At 46.0% G+C, this 26,575-nt stretch overlaps 1 protein-coding gene and 1 pseudogene across 1 annotated transcript in view; both read left to right on the top strand.

Moving 5' to 3' along the window:
* The first annotated feature begins 12,996 nt into the window (after positions 1-12,996).
* Positions 12,997-26,575, top strand: part of Mamdc2 (MAM domain containing 2) — a 143,106-nt gene continuing 129,527 nt past the window's right edge. Inside the window, exons 1-2 of the mRNA XM_005352069.3 lie at positions 12,997-13,030; positions 13,351-13,464. Coding sequence (XP_005352126.1) covers positions 12,997-13,030; positions 13,351-13,464 — 148 coding nt within the window. The remainder of the gene's footprint in view (positions 13,031-13,350; positions 13,465-26,575) is intronic.
* LOC102001456 lies at positions 23,428-24,009 on the top strand (annotated as a pseudogene).

The raw sequence follows: 26,575 nt of genomic DNA, 5'->3' as shown, positions 1-26,575 counted from the left end.
AATTGCAGACCCTTGGATCTTATTTCTCTACCTCATTCATGGGAACCAGGTTTAGCTTTGCCATCAGACCTGGTCTCAATATCCCTTAGATATCAATCCAAATGACTGCTTCCCGGCACTCTATATTGTGATATTTTACAGGACCTTTGCAACATTCTGTCAGCGATCCAATGGAGGTATCAGTCTTTGTTTTTCACTCTTCTGCTTTCTGTGTCCCCCCAATAAACCTCTTCCACTAACTCTGTTATGTGTGGCATGTTTGCTTACTGGCAGAGCCCACCTGAAGGTAATTACTTCACACGGGGACCCTACCCCCTGCTCCACCCTCAACAGATCTGCTCTCTTCCACCGCAGCAAATCTGTTGTCTTGTTCACTGGCAGCTTTGCCTTCCATTCAATTCTGGAAATTGGGTCTCTGGCAGGGCTACCCACCTCTGACCATTCCCCTGGATGTGAGGCTTCGTTTCTGAAGCACAGTCCTCTCCTCGCCTTCTGGTTTTTCTCAAAGTCCTGATGCCAGGCGACTGAGTCTCTCTATGTGTGACAACAGAAGGGACGGCCTGTGCTTCCTTAATCTGAACCTCTCTGATTTCCTGGGACACTAGGAATGGCAGACTCTTGGGTCTCACTTCTCTGCCTCACTCATGGGAGCTGTGCTGTTTTTATACCTCCTTGCTTCCATTGGGATGTCTTTTGGAGACCCACTGATCGGTCCTTTCAAATCAAATCTAGCTCCGGTATTCCTTGGACCAGGCAGTTGGGAAAATGAGAAAGAATTCTTCGCTTTCTTTCTTTTCCTATCTGCTCTCCCTCTCTGAATGTCCTGTTTGTTTCAATGTGCGGGTCAGAAGGAGAAGCCAGCTTCCTCTTGCTCAGCACACACCGGTTCTCCCTTTTTCTATTTACTCAGCTCCCGTTCTCATTTGTCCCTGATCATCTTTCTGCTGGCACTTTTCCTTGCCTTCTCAGGAGACAGCCTTACCAGTTTGGTACAAATTTGTTCTGTTTCACTTTTTACTGTTGACTGCCCTCAGTAATCAACCACCTGTGTCTCCTGGTGAATCGGCTAGAAAGAGGTGTCCACGTGATGCTGTGCCGCTGGGAAGGGAAAGAAACAGGTGCTTTACGTTCTTGTGAGCTCCAGGGGGTCGACTTGGATTCACCTCAAACAGCATTTTGCCAGATCGATGGCAGCTAACAGAGAGCCTGGACAGTGAAGAGAAACAGCCAGCTACCCCAGGACGTGGCCAGCATCCCTGCTTTCTCGGGTCCCTCAAAGATGATTGACGCCTCCTGGGTCAGCAGGAAGCAGTCTGTAGAACACAGCATCCTCATCCCTGCCTCACCTGCTACCCCTTCCTAACGCCTCACCTTTTTATAGTAAGCAAAAGGGAGGAATGTTAGCATTCAGGCGTCTGCACTGGCCTGCCCTTGGGGTCCTGACAGGATACGTCCTCAACTGCAGCCGCTGAGAGCGCCTCCTCTGCACATTTGCTAAGTTTCCTTTTAAAAGGTGGGTCTTGCCCACTTCCTCTCTCTGTCTCTCTGTCTCTCTCTGTCTCTCTCTGTCTTTCTCTGTCTTTGTCTCTCTGTCTTTCTCTGTCTCTCTCTCTTTTTCTTAATGCCTCAGTTTCTATTGTAAATACCAGAGACATAGACAAGGTGACACTACAGTGTGCTGCGGTGTGACTGTTTGTGTCCCCCCCCACCCCCAGCTGCCCACACATACAGAAGACCCAGCCAGGTTCAAATGTTAACTTCTCATGCTAAGGTAATGGTGTTGGGAAGTAGAGTCTTTGGGAGATGTGGGAACAGAGCCCTTATGGATGGGACTAAAACCATAAGGTCCTCAGAAAAACCCTTTATCCCTTATGACATGTGAGGACCAAAGGAGAGAATGACTAACCAAAGACCCAAACCCTCCCAGGACAGCAGCTCCCAGAGTCATTAGACGTAAACTTGATCTGCTGTTTGCATAAAAACCTGCCTGCGCTGTTTTCTTATAGCAGCCTGAGCAGCCTTAGACACAGGGAGCTAGAAGCAGGAACAAGAGGGCTGGGTCTTGAGACATGAACCTGAATGCTTGCTAGACTGTTAAAAATCCTGCAGATTGGGTGACTTAACCATGTATTGCCTCTCAGTACTAGAAGCTGGAAGTCTGAGTTGAAGTGTCAGTCCCTGGGGACGATTCCCTGGGGACTGTTAGAGAGGATCTGTTGCTCCCAGCTCTGAGGGTCCTGGCAGTCTTCAGCATCCCTTGGCTTATGCAGCCATCACCCTGGTCTCTACCTTCATCTTCACGTTCCTTCTCTCTGTGTGTATTTGTGGCCAAATCTCTTTTTGTGTAAAGACAACCTGCAAAATGGATTGAGGCGTCTACCCTGCTTCATTGCAATTGTGGTGACCTCATTTCCAAATGAGGTCACATTGAGTTGCGGGGCGTCAAGTCCTCAACACGTGAATTAGGTGTGTGGACAGGGACACACTTCAACCCACAACCCAATCACAGAAGGGTAGGAATTTGGGTTCTGAGTGGAGAGGAATGTGCGAGAATTCGGGAAAGTAGAATGAGAAAGGGCATGTGGCCTGTGTGGAGACGGGCAAGTGGCTCAGAGGAGCAGGGAGACATGAGGCACAGAAGTAGGCTCGGATCTGAAAGCGCTTGGCATAAACATATCTCTAGGACCCAGTGAAGCTGGCCTTCCTGGCCTTTGCTACATGTAATGCCAGAGGAAGGACTGGGGAGCATGAGAAGGTGACATGTCCAAGTTCATGTCCAAGCCTGTCTGGGGTGAGAGAATGGCTTAGAGAAAGAGGGCTTTGGTGGTAGCTGGTGAGTTCATACCTGGCTTTGTGTTCTTAGGCAAGTCACTCAACTCAAGGAGTTGAGTTTCTGCCTCTACAAATCGATCCTGGGATTTCCTGGTCTGCTAGATACCCTGCAGAAATGACAGCATTTTCACTTTGACCTCTTAGCCAGGAGTTGAGATTGAACATACAAACAACAACAACAACAACAAAAAAATGGTTGTTTTCAAGCCACAGTGAAAGATGTTGTCTTGTGCCAAGCTGGAACTCGGTGTAAACTGATGGAGCAAAGATGAGTGATGGAGTGGAGCATCCGTTATGGACCAGTTTTCTTCAAAAGTTCCCTCTGGGAGAAACGCCTACTCCATGGGTCTGGGTCATGTGAATGGGGCAGCTTGGACAGGGGGCTATGGTTTTGTAGTCAGAAGAGATTTGTAAGAACTGACTGACCTGGGCCTTGTCCCTAGCAGTGATGATTCAGAACTGTGACAGGCACATGATTGCCCTCGGGGGTGAGAGGCAGCTGGTGCTGGGCAGTAACCAAGAGACACCACTGGCCCCAGGGCACAGCCCGCAGACGGCACCTCTTCCTGGAATGCAACAGAGGTCGCTGGCAGGACAAACCAGGAGCCTGGAATTGTTTTCAGTTCATTTTCAACCTGACAGTGAGTCGGGGTTTGTTGGGTTCATGTTTAAAGACACATAAAGACAAGACAGAGCTAAACCCTGCAAATGCAATCTTTTCCTGACTTCTGAAGAAAACTAAAAACACTTGTAAAAGTCATATAAAGACAAAGTTTTTAAAGTTACTTGTGGGGGAGTGTGCTGGAGAGATAGCCCAGCAGTTAAGAGCTTGTAATGTTCTTGCAGAGGACTCAAGGTCAATTTCAGCCCCCACATCAGGCAGCCCACACCTGCCTATAGCTCCAGCTCCAGAGGATCTGACCAGCTCTGACCTCCTCAGGCACATACACATATACAGATAAACACACATACACATACATGAATAATAAGAATATTTGTAAAATATAAAAAAAACAGGTAAAAATAAAAAAATGTACACTGGAGCAAAGTGAATAAATCAATCCTTATACATCAACATGCACATTTCTTGTGATTTTAATGTGTCAGGTTTTTTTTCTACTGCCATTTATTTTGCTTTTTATTAAAAATGATTTTATAAAATATGTTCTGATCATGGCTTCCCCTACTCCATCCTCTCCCAGATTCTTCCTACCTCCCTTTTCGTCCAACTCCTTCTTTCTCTTTCTTTAGAAAGCAAACAGGCAAATAAAAACAAATCAGGACTTAAAAGAAAAAGAATAGCATGAGAAACACATATGCACAGAGACACATATGAATAAACACACAAACATAAAATACAAAATTGGTAGCTGGGTCCTTGTGGGACTTCTAACAGCATGAACAACAGCTGTCTCTGACTCTTGTACTGGCTTTTGGGAACCTACTCCTCATACTGGGTCACCTTGCCCAGGCTGAATACATGGGGAGGTGTGTTGTCTTACTGCAACTTGATATGCCATGTTTTATTAATACTCATGGGAGACCTGCCCTTTTTGGATGGAGATGGAAGAAGAAGGGATTGGGGGGGGGAGCAGGGGATGGGTGAGGATGGGGAGGACTGAGAGGGGAGCATGGAGGGGGGTGGTTGTGGCTAGGACGTAAAATAAATAATGAATTAAAACAAAACAAAACAAAAAATACAAAATTGGAAACTATATTATTCAAACAAAATACCAGTAAGGTACAAACAAACAAAAACAAAACAAAACAACAACAACAACAAAAACCCAAAGCAATATGAGGAAAAAAAATCTCCAAAAATATCATTGGAGTTCATTTTGTGTTGACTATCTATCTAATGCTAGGGATGGGACCTACTAGTAAGTGTGGTTTCTATGCCCAGTGAGACTCTGTTGGAGAGAGCTAATTTTTCTTGTGCAAGCAGTTATCATCAGAGATAGCTTCTTAGTTTGGGATGGGAGCTCATGTTCACCTCCCCCCTCTAAGTGCAAAACAATGTTAATCAATGAATGTGTATGGTGCAGAAATTGACTACATTTCAACTCCATTGTATGGTTATGGGTACGGTTTTTACTGAAGATATAAGGGAAAGAACAGCTTGAGGCATTTGAAAGAGTTCAGAGCAGAGAAAGAAAACAGTAAACTGAACCTGGCCAGCAAACTGGATCTGGCTATGAGGGAAACAGGAGCAGGGCAGAGAAAGAGAGAGAGGTGGGGAGGGAGAGAAGAGGAGAGAAAGAAGAAGAGAAAGAAAGGAGAGAGAGAGAGAGAGAGAGAGAGAGAGAGAGAGAGAGAGAGAGAGAATAGCCAGAACAGCAGGGTTAGAAGGAGAAATGAGAAGCTGGGAGGAGGGAAGCCCATGAGCTGGAGAAGTTTAGGGGAGGGGAGAAGGTGGGAAGAGCTAGGATGCTAGAAAAGACTCTGAAATGTATAACAGGACATGTGATACTGAGAGAGTCTGAAGGCCAGAATGTACTCTGGTATGCTAATAGGCTTATAGCCCTTTGTCCCTTCTTCCAGTGGTGAGGGAAATGCCTTCTTTCATAGAGGTACCCAGTCTCACGAGTCCCTGAGGAAAGCTTGTTCTTGTCTAACCTTCAGGATTTGGGGAAATGGAGTTTCCTTTGGACTTGATACTTGGAGGTAGAGCAGGGGAGAAGAAGGAAGAAAATGGGAGGTGAACAGACACGGGAACAAAGAGAGATCAAACTTGGTCTTAGTTAGGGTTTCTACTGCTGTGAAGAGACACCATGACCATGGCAACTCTTATAAAGGAAATCTTTTGATTGGGTGGATTGTATTTTAAGAGGATTAGTCCATTATCATGGTGCAGCATGGTAGCATGCAGGCAATCACGGTGCAGGAGACAGAGCTGAGAGTCCTACATCTTGACCTGCAGGCAACAGGAAGTGGTCTGAGACACTGGGCATGGCTTGAGCATACATGAGACATCAAAGCCTGCCTCCACAGTGACAGACTTCCTCCAACAAGGCCATACCTACTCCAACAAAGCCTAATAGTTCTACTCCCTGTGCAATTATGGGGGCCAATTACATTTAAACTACCACTGTCTACTCCCTGGTCCTCGGAAGCTTGTATCAATATCATAATGCAAAATGTATTTAGTCCATATCCAAAAGTCCCCATTACATTCCAACCACCACAAACTCCAAACACAATTTTGTAATATATATATCAGAGGAGACCTAGGTACTAAGAGAAGAGAAGAAAATAAATCAATGTGTTCCAAAAATATCTAACATGAGAGAATGCAATTCAAGCCCAATGACTACAGAGTGTGATTGCTGGTACCGTTATAAAGTCCTTTCTGCTCATCCAATTGTAGGCCAGCTAGGAGGCTACCCACTGGCTTCCTGTCACTTAAAAAAAAAAAATGTGGTTTGGGGAAGTTGTAAGACTCTCTGCTTCAATTTTGTCTTCTAAAGTGTGGGAATGGCCACATGTGCTGGCTACATACTCTGGCAGGGTGGGCAGTGCCGTTTCCCACTCCCGTTCCATGTTCTATCCTCATACTGCAAACTGCAAAGCAAGAATAACATTATAAACTTCTAACAAGGTTTGTTCTGCCTTATGGGAAGATCCGTTTCCTTTGTCTTAAGTTGTCAAACAACATTTGAAAGCCAGAAACTGTTCACAAAGACCTGAATCTTCCTTTGAATGGCGGCCAGAGCAGATACCCTCCCACTGGCCTTGGTCTTGCCAGTTCACCACAGTGTTTGGCACTCCCATTGCCTCCTGGTACCACCAGCTCACTTCATTCCTTTCTGTTGCTTCCCAGGCCCCTTGTGTGGCAATTTGAATAAGAATGGTCCCCACAGGCCCATGTATTTGAATACATGGAGTGGCAATACTTGAGAAGAATTAGAACGTATGGCCTTGTTGGAGGAAGTGTGTCACTAGGGGTGGGCTTTAAGGTCTCAAAAGTCCACGTCAGTCTCATTGTCTCTCTTTCTTCTTGTTGCCTGCCTATCGGGATAGAGAACTCTCAGCTCCATCTCCAGAACCAAGTCTGCCTGTGTGCCAACCAGGCTTCCCACCATGAAAATAGGCTAAACCTCTGAACTGTGAGTTCCAATTAGACACTTGCCCTCATAAAAGATGCTGTAGTCGTTGTAATTATTCAGCTGCATTCCAGCTTCCAGAGCCAAGCACGTGCAGACAAGCCCTCAGGCAGAAGTGCCTGAATGTTAAAGGGCCCCCACGTGACCTACGTGCTCGTAGGCATGGTTACATCCACCCACGTATGACTCAGCTAAGCCCTTGTATGCATGTGTGAGCTCCTTCATCTGCGTATGACGTAGTCATGCCAACCCCCTGTGCATATGTGCTAGGCAGCTTTTAAAAGCAGGACGCACCCCCCCACACACACTGATTCCCTAGACCTGTAGTGCCTCCCCCCCACACACATAAACTCCTAAGTGGGTTTGTTGCGTGTTTTGTGGTTTCTCCTCACTCCTGCCAGGTAACTTCAGTCATGGCTTCTCTTCACAACAAAAGAACCCTGGTTAAGACACCTGGACTATTCTGTGTGACCTTCTATCTCACCAACATGTTCTCTTCCAATGACTTTCTCATTGACTGTGTCTCTATCTCTAAGGCAGAGGCTATGTCTCGTTCACCTGGATTTCTAGCCCCAAGTGTGATTTTTAGTTTATAGCAAGCACTCAGGAAACCTTGAACTCACATTCCCATGATATTGCACAAGAATGAGGGAGGGAGAGCCACCCACAGAGGGAATGTGGGTGCTGCAGGCAGCTTCTGTGCTGGGGCGGCACAGTGCATGTGGTACAACTGTAAACCTGGTTTGCTTTCTCCCTCTCCCGGGTAATGCGTTTAGAGCAGTTTCCAGCTATGGGAGAAGATAGCAAAGAGTGACAGGAACTCCTGCAGGGAGCATCAATGTTTCACCTCACCTACCTCTCTTAAGAAACCTGAGTTTGGAAATCTCCAGGCCGGAAGTAATGCTACAAAAAGTCCAGGATAGTGGGGTTGACCCAAGTTCAACGAGCGGCCAATCTAGTGTGTGTTCTGACACAGAGAGCCCATCATTTCTCCAGCGTGTGCCGCAGAAATCCTCTGTTAAAAGCAGCAGGCTTTAGAGGGAGCTGCAGTGCACAGCCACCAGAGTCAGACATCTGGGACCAAATCCTGATGACTGATTGGCTAAGAGTGCAAACTTGAGCAAGTCAATTGACCACTCTTGCCCTGTTTCCTTGTTTATAAAATGAGTGCAATAACAACATCCACTTCACAGAGATATTGAATGCATTAACTGAGATAACGCATACTAAATGTCTGGCACATGTTTATGTCATTCACACAGACGCAGATAGAGAGAGACATGTGGGGGGAATGTGTGTGTCATCAGAACAAATGCCTAAAACTTTTGCAGCGTTAGAGCCAGAAGTTCAAAATCAAAAGATCTGCAAAACTTCTCCAGGGCCCTGGAAGTGAAGGGCATCTATTTTTCATCCCTTCTAGTTTGAAGGCTCCATACATTCCTGGAGTCACATCAGTCCAGTTCTTCTCACATCTTTCTGTGATTGGCTGCACATGTCTGACTTCTCTTCTGCCTCTTACAACACTTATTTACCAGTGACTCGGGCCCATCTGGTGATCCAAGGTGATCTCATCTCAACATCCCTGACTTGATTACTTAAGCATATAGCCTCTCTTCCCAAATAAGGCCACATTCATGAGCGTGTGTGTGTGTGTGTGTGTGTGTGTGTGTGTGTGTGTGTGTATGTGTAAATTGGGGAGGGCACTATTAACCTACCATAATTCCTAAATCTGTGTGCTTTTTCCTCAGCCAGATATTTCCATGCATTATTGGTCCTTTGACTAAACTAAATCTTAGGAGACAGAGCAACCCTGTATTGAAAACCAATTCATGAGCGTGTGTGTGTGTGTGTGTGTGTGTGTGTGTGTGTGTGTGTGTGTGTGTAAATTGGGGAGGGCACTATTAACCTACCATAATTCCTAAATCTGTGTGCTTTTTCCTCAGCCAGATATTTCCATGCATTATTGGTCCTTTGACTAAACTAAATCTTAGGAGACAGAGTTCTGGGTCCCTGGACCCTCACCTACCTTTTCTAAATGATAAGACAGTACCGCAGCTGCGTGGTTTCCACACCAAAGACAAAGGCTGATACGCAGAACTCCTAGATTCTCTGAGTCCTTCCTCACCCCTCTGCCTGCCTTCTACAATACTTCTTCCTCCCGTACAAAGGTCTGTGGTGGGTACGATTCATTTCTCATGCTCTCCAAGAAAGGCTCTGTCATCTCAGACACTGGGAATATTGTCATCAGTCTCCAGCTATCCACTTCTTCTTCTCAGCCTCAGCACTAGGAGCCGCCTGGCTCAAGATCACTCTTGTCCCAAGAAAGGCCACACCCAGTGACTGACAGAGGTGGCAGTGTAAAGGCCTGGTCATTCCAGGCTACCATGGGGTTGATTGGATAGGCTATTTTACCTTGAGTCTCTTTGGGTAGAACAGGGCTTGTGGAGCTTGCATTCAAACTTTACTTCTTTCTTAGCCCAAATCCTGCTGCCTTCTCCTTCCTTCCATGGGCATTGATCTCAGGCAACCTCCCAGCGAACTTCCTGCACACTGAACTACACATCAGGTGGCCAACCTACACCAAGGGCTGAGGGACCACGCAATTATACCCTGGGTGGGGATTTTACTCCTCTGAGTTTGTGCTATGTGTTTAATGATCCTGTTTTCCTTAAGTGGCCATAGGTGGTGTGGTCTTAAGGCTTTAAAACATATTTTAATTACTTTGGCTAGCTTCCTAAGATTTTGAAGTTTTTTTTTTTAAACTCCTTACAACTTAGGACCCACAAATGAATCTAAAGTAATTCTAAGTATTTCAAATATTCTGTGGGTAGTTGAGGAGAGGAGCATCGGTTTGACAGTGGCTTGTGAAGCTGAAAACAGTGTCCTGAAGCTCAGATGATACATACCTGACTCTTAATGTTCACACCCAGCAGAAAGTACCATTTAGGAGCAAGACACCAACACAGAACAGAACGTAAGGCAACAGGGGCTCCTGTGCTGTCACTGGATGTTGTTCCTCAGTTTCCCCATCCATTAGGTGAGGGTCATTGTTCTAGTCAACTTGCTGCTATTGCAACGAATACCTGAGGCAATCAACTTATAAAGGGAACATTTTCGTTAGGCTCACAGTTTGGCGGTTTCTGCTCAAACCATGGTAGGGACTGTGTGGCAGGGCAAAGCTGTGAACTTTATGGTCAAGATTTTGAAGAGAGAAAAAAGAACAAGCTGGGGTCGCACCACCCTGCTAAGAAGCACACCTCAACAACTTGAGGACCTCCCAGAAGACCCCACTTGTTAATCTTCCATTATCTCCCCATAGCATCAGGCTGGGAACCAAACTTTTAGCACAAGGGTGGAGCTGTTTTATTCTTTATTCTTTGGCTCCTTCTTGTTCTGTGACTGGCTGACTAACTGACTGATTGGGTGGCTATGTGGTTGTATGTGGCTAGGTGGCTGTGTGGCTGGGTAGCTGGGTGGCTGTGTAGCTAAGTGACTGTGTGGGTGGATGGCTGGCTCCTTCTTTTCTTGCTCCTCAATCTCCTTTTTTGTACATCTGTCTTTTTTTCCCCAGATATTGCCTTCTATTTATTTTCTCTGTCTGTCAGCCCTGCCTATCCTTTCTCCTGCCTTGCTATTGGCTGTTCAGCTCTTTATTAGACCAACCAGGTGTTTTAGACTAGCAAAGTAACACAGCTTCACAGAGTTAAACAAATGTAACATACAAGATTGCAACATATCTTTGCATCATTAAACAAATGTTTCACAACATAAATGTAATACATCTTAGGTCTTTCAGGAGCATTCCAGATCTAAACTGTAACAGCAACCACACCAACCTCTTATGAAGGTCAAATGAAATTATTTCTATTACATATTTATAATAGCATATATGTTCCTTTCCCCCTCCTCCCTGAGAGAATGCATATAAACACAGCAAGGTGCATTAACTGAACAAGTTTCTGATCCTTTGAGTCATAACTTACATAAATTTCATAAATATATATCTCAATTTCAAAATAGAATTCCAGACACTTTCCCAGGGTGTCTACGGAGATGGCTATTATGTTTCCCACTACTAGAGCGACAGCAGAGTCAGACACCAGACCTAACCGGGCAGCAGAGCACCTTTGGGGAGGAGCGTTTTGAGCAGTGGAGTGGCTGGTGCAGAGATCTGAGTGGACACAGCTGGACTGCTCGGAAGGCGCAAAGTCAAGCTGTTGAGGCTGAGGGTAAGGAGATGAGAAGAGATACGACTTGGCTGGTCCTTGTAAAGAATTTGGATTTCAGTAAATGATGTGGGAAATTCTTAGGTCTGCAGCAAAATGTGGTCTGGCCCGATTTCTGTATTAAAAGGAGGCCATAATGACTACTAAGATGGAAATGTGGTAGGTCAGGCAGAAGAAGTGGGAAGATTGGGATCAGGAGGCCACTGTGGTGTCTCAGACTGACAACATGTTTCAATCAGGGCCTGACTATGAACCAGGAGCAGATCAGGACCTGGTGTGACGTCTGTTCTGAATAGGCAAGATTTGGCATTGTCTTGGGATGAAGGGAGCAGTCAGGCAAGTTTGTCAGTCCCCTGCAATTGGAATATAACTCTGTGAGCTTAGATGTGGAAGAGGAAGTTAGAGAACGTGAGCTGTCATCCTTGTGACCTGGTAAGTGTTAGACAACTCACAAGCGTCCAAAAAGAAACACAGGAAACACAGGTGATAGTGAACCAGGAGCCTTCGGTGCTGCGCTTCCGGTTTGAGAGCCATCAACCAGTGGTCTTATTTCAATCAGTGGGACAGGGCGAAGCACTGCAGGAGAGGTCAGAAAAGAAAGCCAGAGACTAAGGAAAGCTTTAGTCACTGCAGCATCCAGGGTCAGAGAGAGAGGCCGGCCAGACTGGGAGAGACAGCTGCTGGCGGAGGAGGGGGAAAACAGGCTTGAAGAAATCCAACGGAAGGCAGTGAGCAGAGCTTTAACAGCTGCACCGGAGTGTTTTAGAGCAAGGCGCCAGGTGGTTCTAGACCAGCCACAGCTGGAAATTGATTAGAAAGGTACAGACTCAGGAGTCCCGTTCCAGCCGTACTGGATTGATCACTCAAGCATGGACTTCTTCGGGGGATCAAACACAAAAACAAACAAAACCCACGCTAGTTACAGAATTGCCTGCCCAAATTGACAAAGAAGATTAAGGAGCATAAAAAACTGATTTTACTGCATGAGTACATTGTTGGAGACCTGCTCAGTCTCAAACTTGTAACAAACAAATCTCAAGGAAGTGATCCCCCTTCCCAGCCTTCTGCTACAATGGCTGTTTGGAGAGGAGGAATGCCCCCCATTTCACTGGACCAGGGAATGCTGAGCACCAAGCATGCCAAACATTCCTCTGGCTAAAAATGGGGGGGGGGGTGCTATTCCAGGGTTAGCAACACTGGCCCATTAATTCTGAACCTTCTGAGAATTGAAGCTTATCCCCACCCCACACCCCCACCATATCCAAAATTTCCTCTAGAAAGCCCTAGCAAAATTCCATCCCCTTCCATTCTGAGGGAAAGTGGTTAAAATTAGGATCAGTCCCGAGAGATTGACAAGTTAGATGCAGGGAAGGCTGTCCCCTGAAATAAGCTGTTTCCCACCGCGAATGGGCGGGGCGGGAGCCTCTAGTCGCAACCCAGCAGAGGGACGGCCCCTTCCAAGTGTGTGCAAGAGGTCTGGTCCCCAGCTTTAAAATTCTGGACGCACAGCGTCCTGACCTCTTCTCTCCCCCCAGTGGTGGCTAGCCCTTCCCAAGTGCGCAGTTGTCCCCTCCCTGTCCAGTCCGGCCGTTGTCCCGCGCCCAGTTGAGCTACAAGTGGCCGAGTGCAACAGCCCAGCGCAGCACGCTCTGCACACCGGCATCTTGGCTTGCCGCTCCACGGGCTCTACGAACTTGAGCAGCTAGCTGTTGCCTGTGGCATCACCAGTGAGTCCCCAGCTCCCTGCCTCGCGCTCTCCCTTCCCTCGGAGCAGCGGGTCATAGTGAGCCAGGAGCCAGCAGCCTTCCCAGGATCTTCCCGCCTGAAGTGCAACTATGCTGCTAGGCGGAATCCTGCTTGTAGTGCAAGGTAAGAACCGACAGGAATACCCCCGAGGGCATCCTGGAAACTCTACCACTCGCACTGGCAGGGTGGGGCTCCTGGTGCTGGCTCAGTCATCCAACGGCTCTTCTGGATCATTCGCAGCCACTAAGCTCCCTGCCCTGGTCAAGCCTGGGATGGGGGTGGGCGTGGAGTTACACAGAGGAGGGTCCCTAGAGTGTCGAGGAAGGTCGTGCATCCTCTCCCTCCTTCCTGCCTGCCTCCCCCAACTTTCACCAGGTAGTCCCCAGGGTTGGTGCAATGCTGCCAGGCAGAAACCCAAACTGAAAATCCCTTTGTGCCCACAGCCTTGCAGTTTGCCAGTGCCTTGGACCTGCCCGCTGGTTCCTGTGCCTTTGAAGAGGGCACCTGTGGCTTTGACTCGGTGTTTGCGTTTCTGCCTTGGATTCTAAATGAGGAAGGTAAGGGGGCACCATGGAAAAGTGCCCGAAGTGAACTTTCTTCATGGCTTGCTCCCCCTGTCCCCCGGAAGTAAAGCTATCTTGGAGTTAGTTCCCTTTGAGAGGAAAATTGTGAGTCATGAAGCCTCTTTCCAACTCTTCCTGCAGCAAGGAGCCGGCCAGGAAAACCATGATGAAGGCGACGGCTGTGTACCTGGCTCTGAGCGTGCGTGCGCTCCTACCCGCAGCACACCTTATTGAAAGGGACAAAAGGGGGATTCTGCTAGTGATTGTCACCCACTAGCCTTGTGCCCCCTGCAGGCTGTTAGCCTTCCTGGTCTTCAGTGGGCACGTGCCTGAGCTGAGAAAGTCCATGGAAAGCCTTCTCAGGAAGCTATGCAGAAATGTTTTCGCACTCCATGAAGGTCTTCAGTTCTAAGACCTCCTGTTTAGGTTCACGTCCCCTCAGCCATTTTGCCTCCGATTTTATCCCTTACCATCCCGTGCCCCTGGGCGAATGAGTTAACGCCAACACAGAGTATCTGAAGCCACTGGGCTGAGGGCGGTTGGTCATAGATAGCTCAGTACTCCCGACGGCTTGGGCTCCTGGGGCAAAATGAAACTGAAAAAAAAAAAAAAAAAAGTCCAATGTGTCTTCTTACCCTTTTTTGCCGTAAAAACATTTTAATAGCAGGCCCTGGTGTCCCTCCTCCTTTCCGGTCTCTGCTCCTGTCACCCTCATTTTGAAGCTTCATACACTTCTAGACCTTTAATTTGGGCTTGGAGTAGACTCCTTTAAAAGACATGCCGCCATAAAGGAAGCCAGCTGAGCTTCCTCCCAGCTCAGTTGTTCAGCCTGGCTCCCTGGAACACAGGACTCCTGCTTAGGATGTCGGAGGTGTCACCATAGCTCTCCCTGCCTTGCCTACATGAGCTTCCCTGACCCACACAAGTGGCTGATAACTGCCTTGGCATGAGAATCTGAGACTTCAGATAGCCCGATGGTTGACTGAGTGACCAGCACTAGGGAAAGAAGCTGGAAGGTACTAAGTCCGTCATTGTTTTGTCGCCAGCACTTGCCAGGTCTGGAGTGCTGTTTACTTAGGTGTACATGAGAAAAATCAACTTGTTAAGGGATCGCTGCTTTGCTGGTGACTTTAGGAAAGACTTGAAGTTCATCGCCACCATCTTGCTTTCTGCTCTGATTGTGTTTGAAAGATGGCTCTTCCTATGTGATGGCAGCGGCTTTGGGAGCACTATTCCCTAGGTTGCACGGCTTCTCAAAGTTTCTTTAAGGAGGCATCAGGATGACCTGGTGGGCATGTTCCAACAGTTTCCTTCCCCTTCTTGAGAGTTTGATTCAGTGGTCTGGATTGAGGCCTGAAAATTTCTCACAAGTTCCAAGGTACTAGGACTGCTGTTTCTACTGATCTGGACATATGGACTTTGAAAATCCCCGACTACCACTGTGTATGCACACACACACATGCACAGACGCGCGCACGTGCACGCGCACACACACACACACACACACACACACACACACACTTATACCTATGCTGTTAGCCCCAAGTAAGACTGGAGTCAAAATGAACAACTCACATAGACCTAAGAGTGAACAGCTCCCTGAATCCTTTGTCCTAAGCTCACTTCTGTTGGGCTACTGTAGCCCTAGGAAAAAGAGAAATGGATGTCTTTCTCACAACCAAGGGTCTAAGTTCTTAAGTGTTCTCCATGGTCTCCAGTCAGATCAAAACTGCCTCCCAGCCAGAATCCTGGGTGAGCATGCTGCTGCCTGCTGAGCACAGGGCCCTCCTCGCTGGCAGGAAGGGAGGCACAGAGTTGGCATCTCTGCACCAGTGTGACCGTTAAACAGCCCCCTCCGGGGAAAACAGGACGATGCCTATGGGAAAAGGTGATTGCAGCTGAATCACACCATAAAGGCACTGTGGCTCTTCCGTTTTCTTTCATGTAGCCACTGCTCTCTGGCTGGAGGCTGAGACCGCTGAGTTGGCTGGCTGACATTAATTCATCCCCTTCTCAGGACTCCAGGGCAGAGAGGGAAGTTAGGCTTCCATTCTAGGGCTCAAAGTTTCAAAGGCTGGAACTTGGATACAACTGCCCACTGCAGACATTGGGGCAGCAAGGCAGATGTGTGGCAGCTGCTGAGCTTGCCTGTAACAACTGATCGCTGAGAAATTATACTAGTTTGGGAAATTAAAGTAATAAAATTGTGCCAGGCTCAAATTTGGGAAGCCTCCACTTTATTGCAGAAACCCTTTGAAAGAGATTCCAGATGCCCCTGTGTGCTGCATCCACCAAGAAAGCTGTGAATGTTACAGACTTTTACCCACAAGTCCTTGCAATACAAATAGCATTTCCTATATGTCCTTGGTCAGTGGGTTAACCTACAGTAGAGAGAGCAATGCCAATGGCCAGTGAAGGGTTGATTTCAGAAATCAATCTGTAAATTAGAATTTCCTAAAAGAGAGTCGGGTCTTGGAAGAGTTGATGAGCACCCCAAGTCGCATAGCCCCATGAAACTATGTGAGGCCCATTTCTTTGTTTATTTGATTGTTAGATAGCTATGTATTTCTTACTACTTGGTTCATGGTCATATATATATATATTCCTACCTTGTCAAAGTAGATGACATTATACCAGACTCAAATTGAAACTTTCTCTGAAGTCTTAGGTTTGAATTGAAGTTAAGAAACACATTTTATACTATAAAAATTTCCACGTTCATTTATTTTATCAAAACCACCTTTTATTTATTTCTCGTTTAGGGAATACTGAGTCCCTTTTGAGCAACAATCCTCAGTTAACACTAAGACTGTCCCTTCTACTTCCCTCTTGACAGCTGCAAGAGCAGAAGCCCTTTGACTGAGGATTCTTGGAAACCAGACAGTTGGCCTCACAATTCAAATTAGCAATTGAGTGAGCTTTGCTCTTGGTTTTGGCTTGGTAGCTTAGTCTTCACTCTCTAAGAAGCCGTTGGTTGACCACTGGGAGGAAGAACAAAGCTAAACATAGGTACTATTCTTTTACTTGGGCGAAGAAGGTGGATGTGGGAGCGATTCTGGTCAGGAGAAAGTAAACAGGGCATTCAAAGCATTTATAAGGAAGATCTGCTTCATGTTTCCTTGATAGTGTCCAAGGAGGGAGAAATTTCCTAATACAAGAAACAGATGGGTGGCTTTTGCACCTCAGGGAGAATGATAATATGGAAGCTGAGAAAGCATAGCCAAGAGCAGGGTTGGGGACATGGTAGGGTGTACTAATACCTCACTGTAATGATATGCATGCATATCCCCCCTTCTCTCTCTCTCTCTCTCTCTCTCTCTCTCTCTCTCTCTCTCTCTCTTTCTCTTCTACACCCATACTCTTTGCTTGTCTTTTAAGGATACTCCCCATTGGCCATGTGAGTTTCAGTTCTGCACACAGTCATGTGACAATTATTATTAACAGTGATAAACCCTTCCTGATTCTTCTTGAGGCCCAGATGGACCCTAAGTCTGGCGAGGATCCCAATAGGACTTTATGGAAGAGAAAGCTATTTTTTCCTTCCCTGTGTGACCTTGGAAGGCCACTGTAGCATCCCACGCAGACATCCCCAAGTTGTCAAAGAAGATCTTGTCCCCATTGGCCCTGTGTTACCCCTGCTGGCCATTTCCCAGCTTTCCCAGCAGAAGTTCCACTCACCCATAACCCTGCTGGATAGAGGCTGGAAGCCAGAACAAGTCTAGAATGTTCCTTAGATGCCTCTCAAAAAGACACTGACTGCAGAAATCTGGATAAATTGTTCCTGCTACATCAGATGCAACTCTTTGGGGTTTCCCTGGTGTTGCTGCTGCCAGATTGAGCATGACTGTGTGTTCTGGGCCTGAGCAGCTTGGGTCCTGCTCAGTCTCTGCATATGGTATAAGAGTTGGACTTGAGAAGCTGTCCAAGGCAGGCTATCTGCTTTTCACACTGCATCTAGACAGGCTAACATTCATAGTTGGGTACAAGGTTCATGGCAACCCTGGGGCAGACTCTGTCTCATCTGTTCAATACTATTCCCTTCCTCTGCATAGCTGGTGGACAGTGAGCCCTGCCTTCCAAGCCTCACAGTGTTGGTAACTCTACATCAGAGATCCAGTTACATGTTTAACATGTAGAAGAACACCAATTCTCAGATGACATGTTTGGGACCTATCACATCCTCAAGGAACTGCGTTTTATATCATATAAAGATATTGTTTATTTTCTCCAGTTTGTAAGACCTGTACACAGTCTTCAGCATGTAGGAAAAATCTCGGCACCTAATTGGTACTTAGTAGGTAGTTGAATGAGTGAATCCAGCATCTGACCATGAAAACACACTTGTGCCTTTTTTTATGTTCTATTGTTTTTCCTTCACCTTCAAAGTCAGTTCCTTTTCATGAGAAGCAGCTTGAACAGTTTGTTAGAAACCAAGATGACCAGCTTGTATTAGAACCAGGCACTGTTCCTTCAAGAGTAGTTGTCTTAATTATCAGGGTTTCTATTGTTGTCGTGAAACACCATGACCAAAAGCCAGTTGGGGAGGAAAGGTTTATTGGGCTTACACTTCCAGATCATAGCCTATCATTGGAAGCAGTCAGGACAGGAGCTCAAGGACGGAGGAACCGGAAGCAGGAGCTGATGCAGAGGCCATGGAGGAGTGCTGTTTACTGGCTTGCTCACTATGGCTTGCTCAACCTACTCTCTTATAGAACCCCGGACCACCAGTCCAGGGATGGCACCACCCACAATGAGCTAGATCCTCATCTATCAATAATTAATTAAGAAAATGTCCTACAGGCTTGCCAGCAGCCTAATCTTATGGAGTCACTTTTTAACTGAGGATCCTTCCTCTCGGATAAGTTTAGTTTTATGTCACCTTGGCGTAAAACTATCCAGCACAGTAGTGACTTTTCCTCTCTATATCCCCAAAGAGATATAATGGGGCTGGAGAGATGGCTTGATAGCTAAGAGCACTGGCAGCTTTTCCAGAGTCCCTAGGTTCAATTCCCAGCACCCACATGATAGGTCACAACCATCTATAACTGCAATTCCAGGAGATCTGATGCCCTCTTCTTGCTTCTATGGGCACTGCACACATGTGGTATCCAGGTATACTTGCAGGCAAAACACCCCACATACAATAAAATAACAAAAGATATGAATACTGAAAACACTTGCCTTTTAAGATTTTTGTGAAGATTATTCACACTGACACACTAACACATAGTGACCGCTGTATGATACACGTAACCCCGATTCCCATACTTTCACCAGGTTTGTATCTTAGCAACATTATACACATTATATATAGACATTCATTCTTCTAACTCAGCCTTCCCATACAGCTTCTGGGATGTGAAAGACGTGAAGGACACTGTAGCTGTCTTTTGTTTGTAGCTTTGCCATTTGCTTTTCGTTACTGGTGCAGCCAGAGGGTGAATCTTCTTATCGTTGCTCTGTGTTAAGTCCCTGTGAGCTCCATCTAACTTGTGTGTGCCTGGAAAACACATGTGTGTAAGGAGACGAGACTGCCCCTCACACCTAGTTTTTCATCTTTCAGCGCTAAATCTTTTTTCTTTAGAATTCATCATTTGCTCTCTGCCCCTTACTCTTTCTCACATCCCAAGCTGTTCTTCATTTATCTCCCTTACAGAGCTAGGACCTTAGCCTCAATTGATTCTTGTTTCTAATGGTGTCGCTCCCTCCACGAGACTCCCAGCATCCTGATATTCACTTGGTTTCAGGCAGCTCTCTAACCTCGACCTTCCTGTCTGCCAACCTGTTTAGGAGATGTCCTTCCTGACCACTCCTCTTGGAACTTAGCTTGGACAGCATCTGCCTGCCTGGCCCGCTTATGGGATAGACTCTCTCTCTGTATGGTCAGCCTCCCTCTAGGCCAATGTCCAGGCTGAGTTCCTCCTGTCAGAGGAGAGGGCTGGGAGCTGTTCTCTGGATCTTGGACCTCTCCCCCAGAGATGGCTGGGGATTTTTTAGGATGTTTTCCTTCTCTTAATTACAGAAGTCAACCAAGGTCACAGAATGCTATTATGGGACTTTATGTTTGCTTTGCCATCCTCAAGTTTCTTAACCTACGATGACCGTGTTTTGTAACTTTTGTGTCAGGATATAATAGTCAACAGAAGTTCTGGCTCTTTCTGAGTGTGCTGGCTTATCTCAGCACTCAGGAACTTGGAGATTGGGAGTTCAAGGCCGCTTGGGCTATAGCACAAGTTCCAGGAGTAGTATCTCAACAAAAGCAGAAAGAGATCGGAGGGGGAGGGGAGGAGGTTATATTTTTGTTTTTTAAAAAGATGCATTTATTTTCACTTTATGTGTATGGATATTTTGTCTGCATGTATATCTGTGCATCATGTGGATGCAGATTCCTTGGCCAAGGAGAGGGAGTCAGATGTCCTGGCCCTGGAGTTACAGGTGGTTGTGAGTCATTGTGTGGGTGCTGGGAATCAAACCCAGGTGCTCTGAAAGAGCAGCTGGTGCTCTTAGACCCTGAGCCACCTTTACAACCCCAAAGTCCTGAAAGTATCAGTGTTTCTTTTATTAGGTTACTTAGAGCCTGGTCCTATTTCTGTCTTATGTAACAAACTTGATGTTCAAGAATTTGAGTGAGATCCAGCTATGTTAATAGAGGTCATTGGGCATTTCAAGAAGTAGAGCCAGCTGGTAATGGACGCTTCTTGGGCATTCCAGATAGTTAACCCTGATTTTCACACCTGTCCATTTTTCTAATACTGTTCCTCAATTTTTTCCAAATGCTTACCCAATCCCAAAGATATGTTCACTCCGCTCCGGAGTCTTAACGTGTTTGACTGTCTATCAAACTAGAAGACACAGTACTGTTGCAGACTGGGGAACACATCACTAGTGATATACAAACAAGTTATTGAAGAGCAAGAAACTTTAGTGTGCCTGAAATTCCTGTCTCGAATGCCTCCCCACCCCATTTCACCTGGATGCTCATCCTCAACACTGATTGGGCAGCACTGAACATTTCCTTGCAAGTCGTCATGCTACTCCAAAGAATTCTGATTGATTGGGCCAGAAAGAGGACCAGATTTCACACCCTTAAAAGAGCTGACTGGCTGGCTGAAAGACTGACTGATTGCTAGGCTGACATGCATCTGTGGTTGAGAACTAGGCATGGGGGTGACTGCCGTTACATAGCCCCTATAGTTACAGTGAAGAAGAGAGAGCAACTTATTAGGAACCCATGAGTGATTATCCATCTCCCCAAACTTCCTATCTCAACATTCACAGGCTCTTCATTCATGGCATTTATGATCTGCTTCAGATTCTATTTCCGTCTTTCTCTCCTGTTGATCCCTACCACACTCATAACAGGCCCTTCGTCCCTTGTCGCTGGTTCTGATTGCGCTATTCTCTGCAGTTGCCTTTCTTGTCTCTTGCCTGTTTGAAATGGCTGCTGTGGTTAGAATACGATTTAATCATTTAATGTAGTTGGACTTTTTTGGACTTCCTTAGGGACTTCCAGCTCCCCAATAATGATAAGGAAACTTATTATTAATTATGAAAGCTTGCCCTTTAGCTTGGACTTGTGCCCACCTAGCTCTTGTAACTTAAATTAGCTTGTTTCTATTCATCTCCAGTCTGCCACATGGCTTTTTACCTCTTCTTCATAATTAATATCCAGCTTCCTCAGTGTCTTGCTGGTATCTCTTGCGGCTCCCGATTTTCAACCTTAATTCCTCTCTCTGCCCGTGAGTCTGGCCTAACCTCTCCTGCCTAGCTATGGATCATTCAGCTTTCTATTTAAACCAGTCATAGCAATACATTTTCACAGTGAACAAAAAGATCATCCTGCAACTATTTAATTATGATAACTCAAAGGTCTGTATGATAAAGGCTTGGTCCCTAGTATATAGAACAAGGAGAGTGTGTTGGAAAATGAGAAGTCTTTAGGTGCTGGGGTCGTGTCCTTAGAAGCGACCCTAGGACCCTGTTTGTCCTTTCCCTTACTGTGTCAGTTCCAGATACAATGATTTTTGCTCTTCTGTGCTCTCCCTCCATGATATGTTGTCATCAAGAGATCACATGAGTGGTGGGGAGGGGGGCTAACCTGCAAGCTGCGTGATTCTTTTTTATATGCGAAACTCGTTGCTTTATTGTAGTCCTGCAAAGCTGACGGATGCAAATGCTCTAGATGCTTTAAAGCCCAGTTGCTCAGCGAACATTGCACAATCATCCCAGATGGACGAGGCATTTCCCTTCCCCCCATTTACACTGAACTCTCCACTTTCCATCCTGTAAAATCTTATTACTGTCTCCTATCAGCATCTCCACCCCTTCTCCTCATCAGAGGCTTGATGGAGAGGGGATATGGCTTTAGCAAACACCCTGCACCCAATCAGTCTCTAATGTCCTTTTGAGAGCAGATAGAAAAAGAAAACCCTCGACATTTTTCCTTGCAGTGAAAGAGGGTGTGTTTAGTAGTCCTTCCCGCTGGATGAATTCAAAGACTTTAGAGGCTCACCTGGTAATTTACAGATGTAACAGTGGAGCAGCATCTGGCTTATCTCACCCGTGCCTGGTCTGTGACATGTCTGTGGATAAATAGCTCTTGGGCTATTCTCCATCAAGGCTCCCGAATGCCTTGACCCTGCGCCATCATAAACAACCACAGTGCTGGCTTGAGAGCACTCCTGCTGGCTCTGAGAAGCAGTTTTTGGCCAAAGGTTATTAGACTTTGAACTGGCCGTTGGAAATGGTGTTTCTAAGGAATTCTGTGAGGGGTCAGCCGTGCTCATCTTGATGGGTATACGTCTGTCTGCTCCAGGGAGGGAATTTCTTAGGCAGGAATGTGGCAGTTGGAAAACCAGAGGATAGAGTGTGTGCTCAGTAAAACCTGCCGGAATGTCTGATTCCCCTGCTGTGTCCTTGCGGGAGTCTAAGACTGAGAGTGAGAAGCAGTGCAGTTTCAGAGACCTGTAACATCATGAATGAATCCTATGTTCTATAGGAAAGGACTGGTCAAGAATACTTAGCCCATCGTCAAGCTTTTGAATGCCCGTTGGAAACTATGTTAGTAGGTGGAGGACGTATTCCGTAGAGTACAAGTATATGGAGTTGTTCATAGACACAGGCCCTGTCCTTGGTGGCAGTCACAGACCAATGGGACTAAATGAGTATCTATAATTTATGGGAGAGATTAGAAGGAACTGTGTACAGTAACAGATTATAATTGCAAGTAACAAAAATGACTACTTAAGTAAAGCAGAAGGGAAGTTGTTTGAAGGGAATCAGCTCCCAATACCAATACGCTCTCTAGAAGGCTACATTTGAGTGGGAATAAAGAGATACAAGATCTTACTAGAAGAACAATTTATATGACCTTCCCCCTAGACATTGGTAGCTCCCCTGCTGGACCTGTCTGTTCAGTAGCTATGAGGTAGCTCCGTGTAGGGCGACATTAAAATAAGGCCACTTGCTGAGAACTGTTCTGTAGCCTGAGAGGTGGTACAGGGAGCAGGAGAGTTATGTGTGAAGGGGAAGAAGGAAGTAAAAGACCACAAAGTGGATTCAGTTGGCAGTGCTGGGCGAGTCCTTGGTGCCAGTACCAAACCAAGGAAAGCGGCCCTCAGGTTCCTAGTTTGGGAGAGTGATACTAAGATTTGGAACAAATTCAAGAGCAACTTCATATTTAGGATAGGAAAGGACATCATATCTTCTAAGTTGCTCCGGAAAGATCTAAGTGGGGTCCTCTGGCGAGTGTTTGATGCCATAATCTGCAGTCACTGCTCTCCATTTAGCCTTCAGGGAGAGTCTCCTGAGGTCTGCCTCCTCTCTACCTGGCTCAGGCATCGCTGGTGTGAGGCGAGACAAATCCTTCCTCAGCGCTTGGATAATTGGGGGGGGTGGGGTTTGCTCAACCTTGAGTACTTATTGAGATAATGAGGAGCCAGGTGAAAAGCACAGACTATGGTGTTGAAACAGATTAATAAGGAACTTGGTGATTTGTCCCGAGAGCTTCCAGCACAATTCTACAAGTCCAGGTGGAGAGGAATGCTCCGTTGGCAAGTCAGAATTATGGGACCCAATGATAGACAGCCCCTATCAAGGTGGTAGATTCTTTTTTTTTTTCAAGACAGAGTTTCTCTGTAGCTTTGGAACCTGTCCTGGAACTAGCTCTTGTAGACCAGGCTGGTCTCGAACTCACAGAGATCCGCCTGCCTCTGCCTCCCGAGTGCTGGGATTAAAGGCGTGCGCCACCACTGCCCAGCTAAAGGTGGTGTATTCTTTTTGACACTTCATTTTCCTACAGACTACCACTTCTTGCAGCAGGAATTTATCATCCAGATGTTAACAGTAATGGTAGCGTTTGTCTTGATAGTCTAAGATCACAGTGGTCTCCTGCCTTAACTTTTCTAAAGTTTGTTTATCTGTTTGTTCACTGTTGTGTGATCCAGACCCAGATGGCTCCCTAGTGCTAGAGATCTATAGAACAGTGGAGAGAAGTACAACAGAACATCTCAGGAATGAACACAGAAGCACGTCATATGATCCTACCCCAAAGTCAGAAGACCATGCATTGTGACTGGCATAAACTTTAAGTCGCTGTTCCTTTTTCAGTTTTCTTATCCAGCTGCTTCCCTATCAGACCTCATCTTTTTATTTTATTTTAATTTTGTTTACTTCCTTCCATTCAGTTGCATGCTCATCAGAGAAGACTTAAGTTCGTTGGACAATCACTGCTTTAAGAAACTGTAAAGTAGTTGCCCGAAAACATTTGCCCAAGATTCAGAATCAAAAACAAACAAACAAACCCGAAGCATGTGCATTCTACAGCCAATGTGTTCTCTCTCACTTGGTTACGACACTAAGCTCATTACTCTAACATCCTGAAGAAAGCGCATGCCGGGGAGGAGATGGATGGGTACTCAGCCTTCACATCCACAGAAGCACCCACATTCTGGCAGCGCCCGTTCTTGTTTAAGCCCTCCACTGTTGGAGGTTTGAGGTCACATGATGCAACTGATGGGGCTGAAAGATCGGTATTGAGTGACAGCATCAGCAGAACACAAAAGGTGATGCTCTGTATGTGTGCCAGTAAAGGAATGACCTGCTCTTGTTCTACAGAGTGGGAATAGGAAGTTAAACACTTGGTTTTCCAAAATGAGGTCTTAAAACATTTTGAAATTTTCATTTAAATTATTTGGAAGCTTGGAGCTATTAGTTGATCTGTGTTCTGATACTGTCTAATGTAACATTGAATAAACGATGCAAGTTGTCAATGAATGAGTGATCAACTAGTAACTCTCCTAGTAATTGATTTACATTGATCTTAAATAAAATTACAGAAACCAGTTGAGGGGAGGGGGAAGAATCTGAAAGTCATTTTCAGAATGGGACACACAGTGGCTGCAGACTCTCCAAGCACACAAGTACTAGCCAAAATCTTGACCACATGATGGAGTCACCTAAGGAGACTGGATTAGACGATGAGAGCGGGATGACCAACAATGCTGACGGATGCTGAGGGAAGAGGCAGAACGTATTGAATGGAGCCCACTGCTGTTCGGTGAAAAATTCTAAGCAAAAAGACTTGAATATTTAAAGAGTGATTCAGTTGTTGTGTTTTGTTTCAGGAAGTAAAACACAGAGCTTTCTTGTAGATTATGGGGAAGGACCTAGCAAAGAAAGAGAACTCGGCAGGAAGAGTTTAAATCCAAAGGATGCCAGAGCATGATTTGGGTCTAAGGGGACTTTAGTGACAGAACAGATTCTAGTTGCCAGTGGGATGTGGAAAGGGAACTTCTTGACATAGTCACGCAGAAGTTAGGGTCTGTGACATAGACCTAGCAGTGCTGAATAGCGCCTGCCAAACACAAGCATTGCCATTGTCTCTGACCAGCATAACAATCTTGACAGTAATGTAACCACTTAGTGATTTTACAGAAATTACAATAAAGCCATCATAGAGAGCGTTGCCAGCCACAAACCCTCCTGGCTGCAAAGGCTTGAGCTTCTATGGGCTCTGGACCATCTCCCCTAGTACGTAGGTTGGCACCTGTATACTTGCAGAAGTCAGCACCAGGGAAGGCAGAAGAGCAGACTTCATACCATTCTAGAGATCATGGAGAGCCTCTAAAGAAATATAGGGGAGGCTACGAGTCCTAACTCTCCCTGCAGTTTCTAAATTACAGCTAATATGCCTCCCATGCAGTCAGTCACAAGCCCTTGGAAAGAAAGCAAAGCAGGGGCAGGAAAATATACTTTATTTTTTTTCATAATAGATTAGAGTTTGCTCTTACAGCCATTTGGAGGATTCGCTTCTGAGACCTCAGCATAATATTGAAAGAAAACCCCAGGGAACTTCATGGCTTGACCTATCATACTTTGGCAGTTGTATGGAATACTCCTGGATCCAGCTTCATCTTACCGCAGAAGACTAGAGAGCGCGCTCAGCTCAGCGTGCTTTCAAGCTGGCTGCCCTTCCAGATGCACAGGCCTGGGCTTAGTCTCTTCCTCACAGAATAGCAAGGCAAAGCTGCTGTGCAGCGGTATGATCTACAACTGTGCAAGATGCTCAGAGAAATTTCCATGCCTTATTTGAAAACGTTCTGCCTCGCTGCCAAGGAGAGCTGAAGTGTTTGGGGCTGGGCTTATGAGACGGCTTTAATATGCTGCATGTCCCCAGAAAGCGCTCCATGTGCTCTCCAGCACCTTAGGACTGAGCCTATCTATTCCACAGTTATAACTCGGGAGCCTTCCTTTAGCCTCTTTAGCCTCTAGGGCATTCTACTTCTGTAACTATGTAAAGCACACACATGCACATGTATATATATTAGGGTCCAATTTCAGAGGATTTGCTTTCACAAATGTGTTTTGATCCTGCAACAAGCAATTTTAAGGCCTAAACTTAATTTAAAAAAAAAATGCTTTGTGTTTTATTACAAATCCTTAAAAGATGGGAGTGTTGGAAATCCCATCTTTGTTTCTGGAACATTTTCCCTTTCTCACAATTGTTGATAAGAAATGTGTGATTCAAGTGTGTGTGTGTGTGTGTGTGTGTGTGTGTGTGTGTGTGTGTGTGTGTGGAGAGAGAGAGAGAGAGAGAGAGAGAGAG

Source organism: Microtus ochrogaster, chromosome 8 (assembly GCF_000317375.1).
Source record: "Microtus ochrogaster isolate Prairie Vole_2 chromosome 8, MicOch1.0, whole genome shotgun sequence".
Taxonomy (NCBI): Eukaryota; Metazoa; Chordata; class Mammalia; order Rodentia; family Cricetidae; genus Microtus; species Microtus ochrogaster.
Note: the sequence above shows the minus strand (reverse complement) of the source record. Positions and strands in the feature narration are given on the sequence as shown.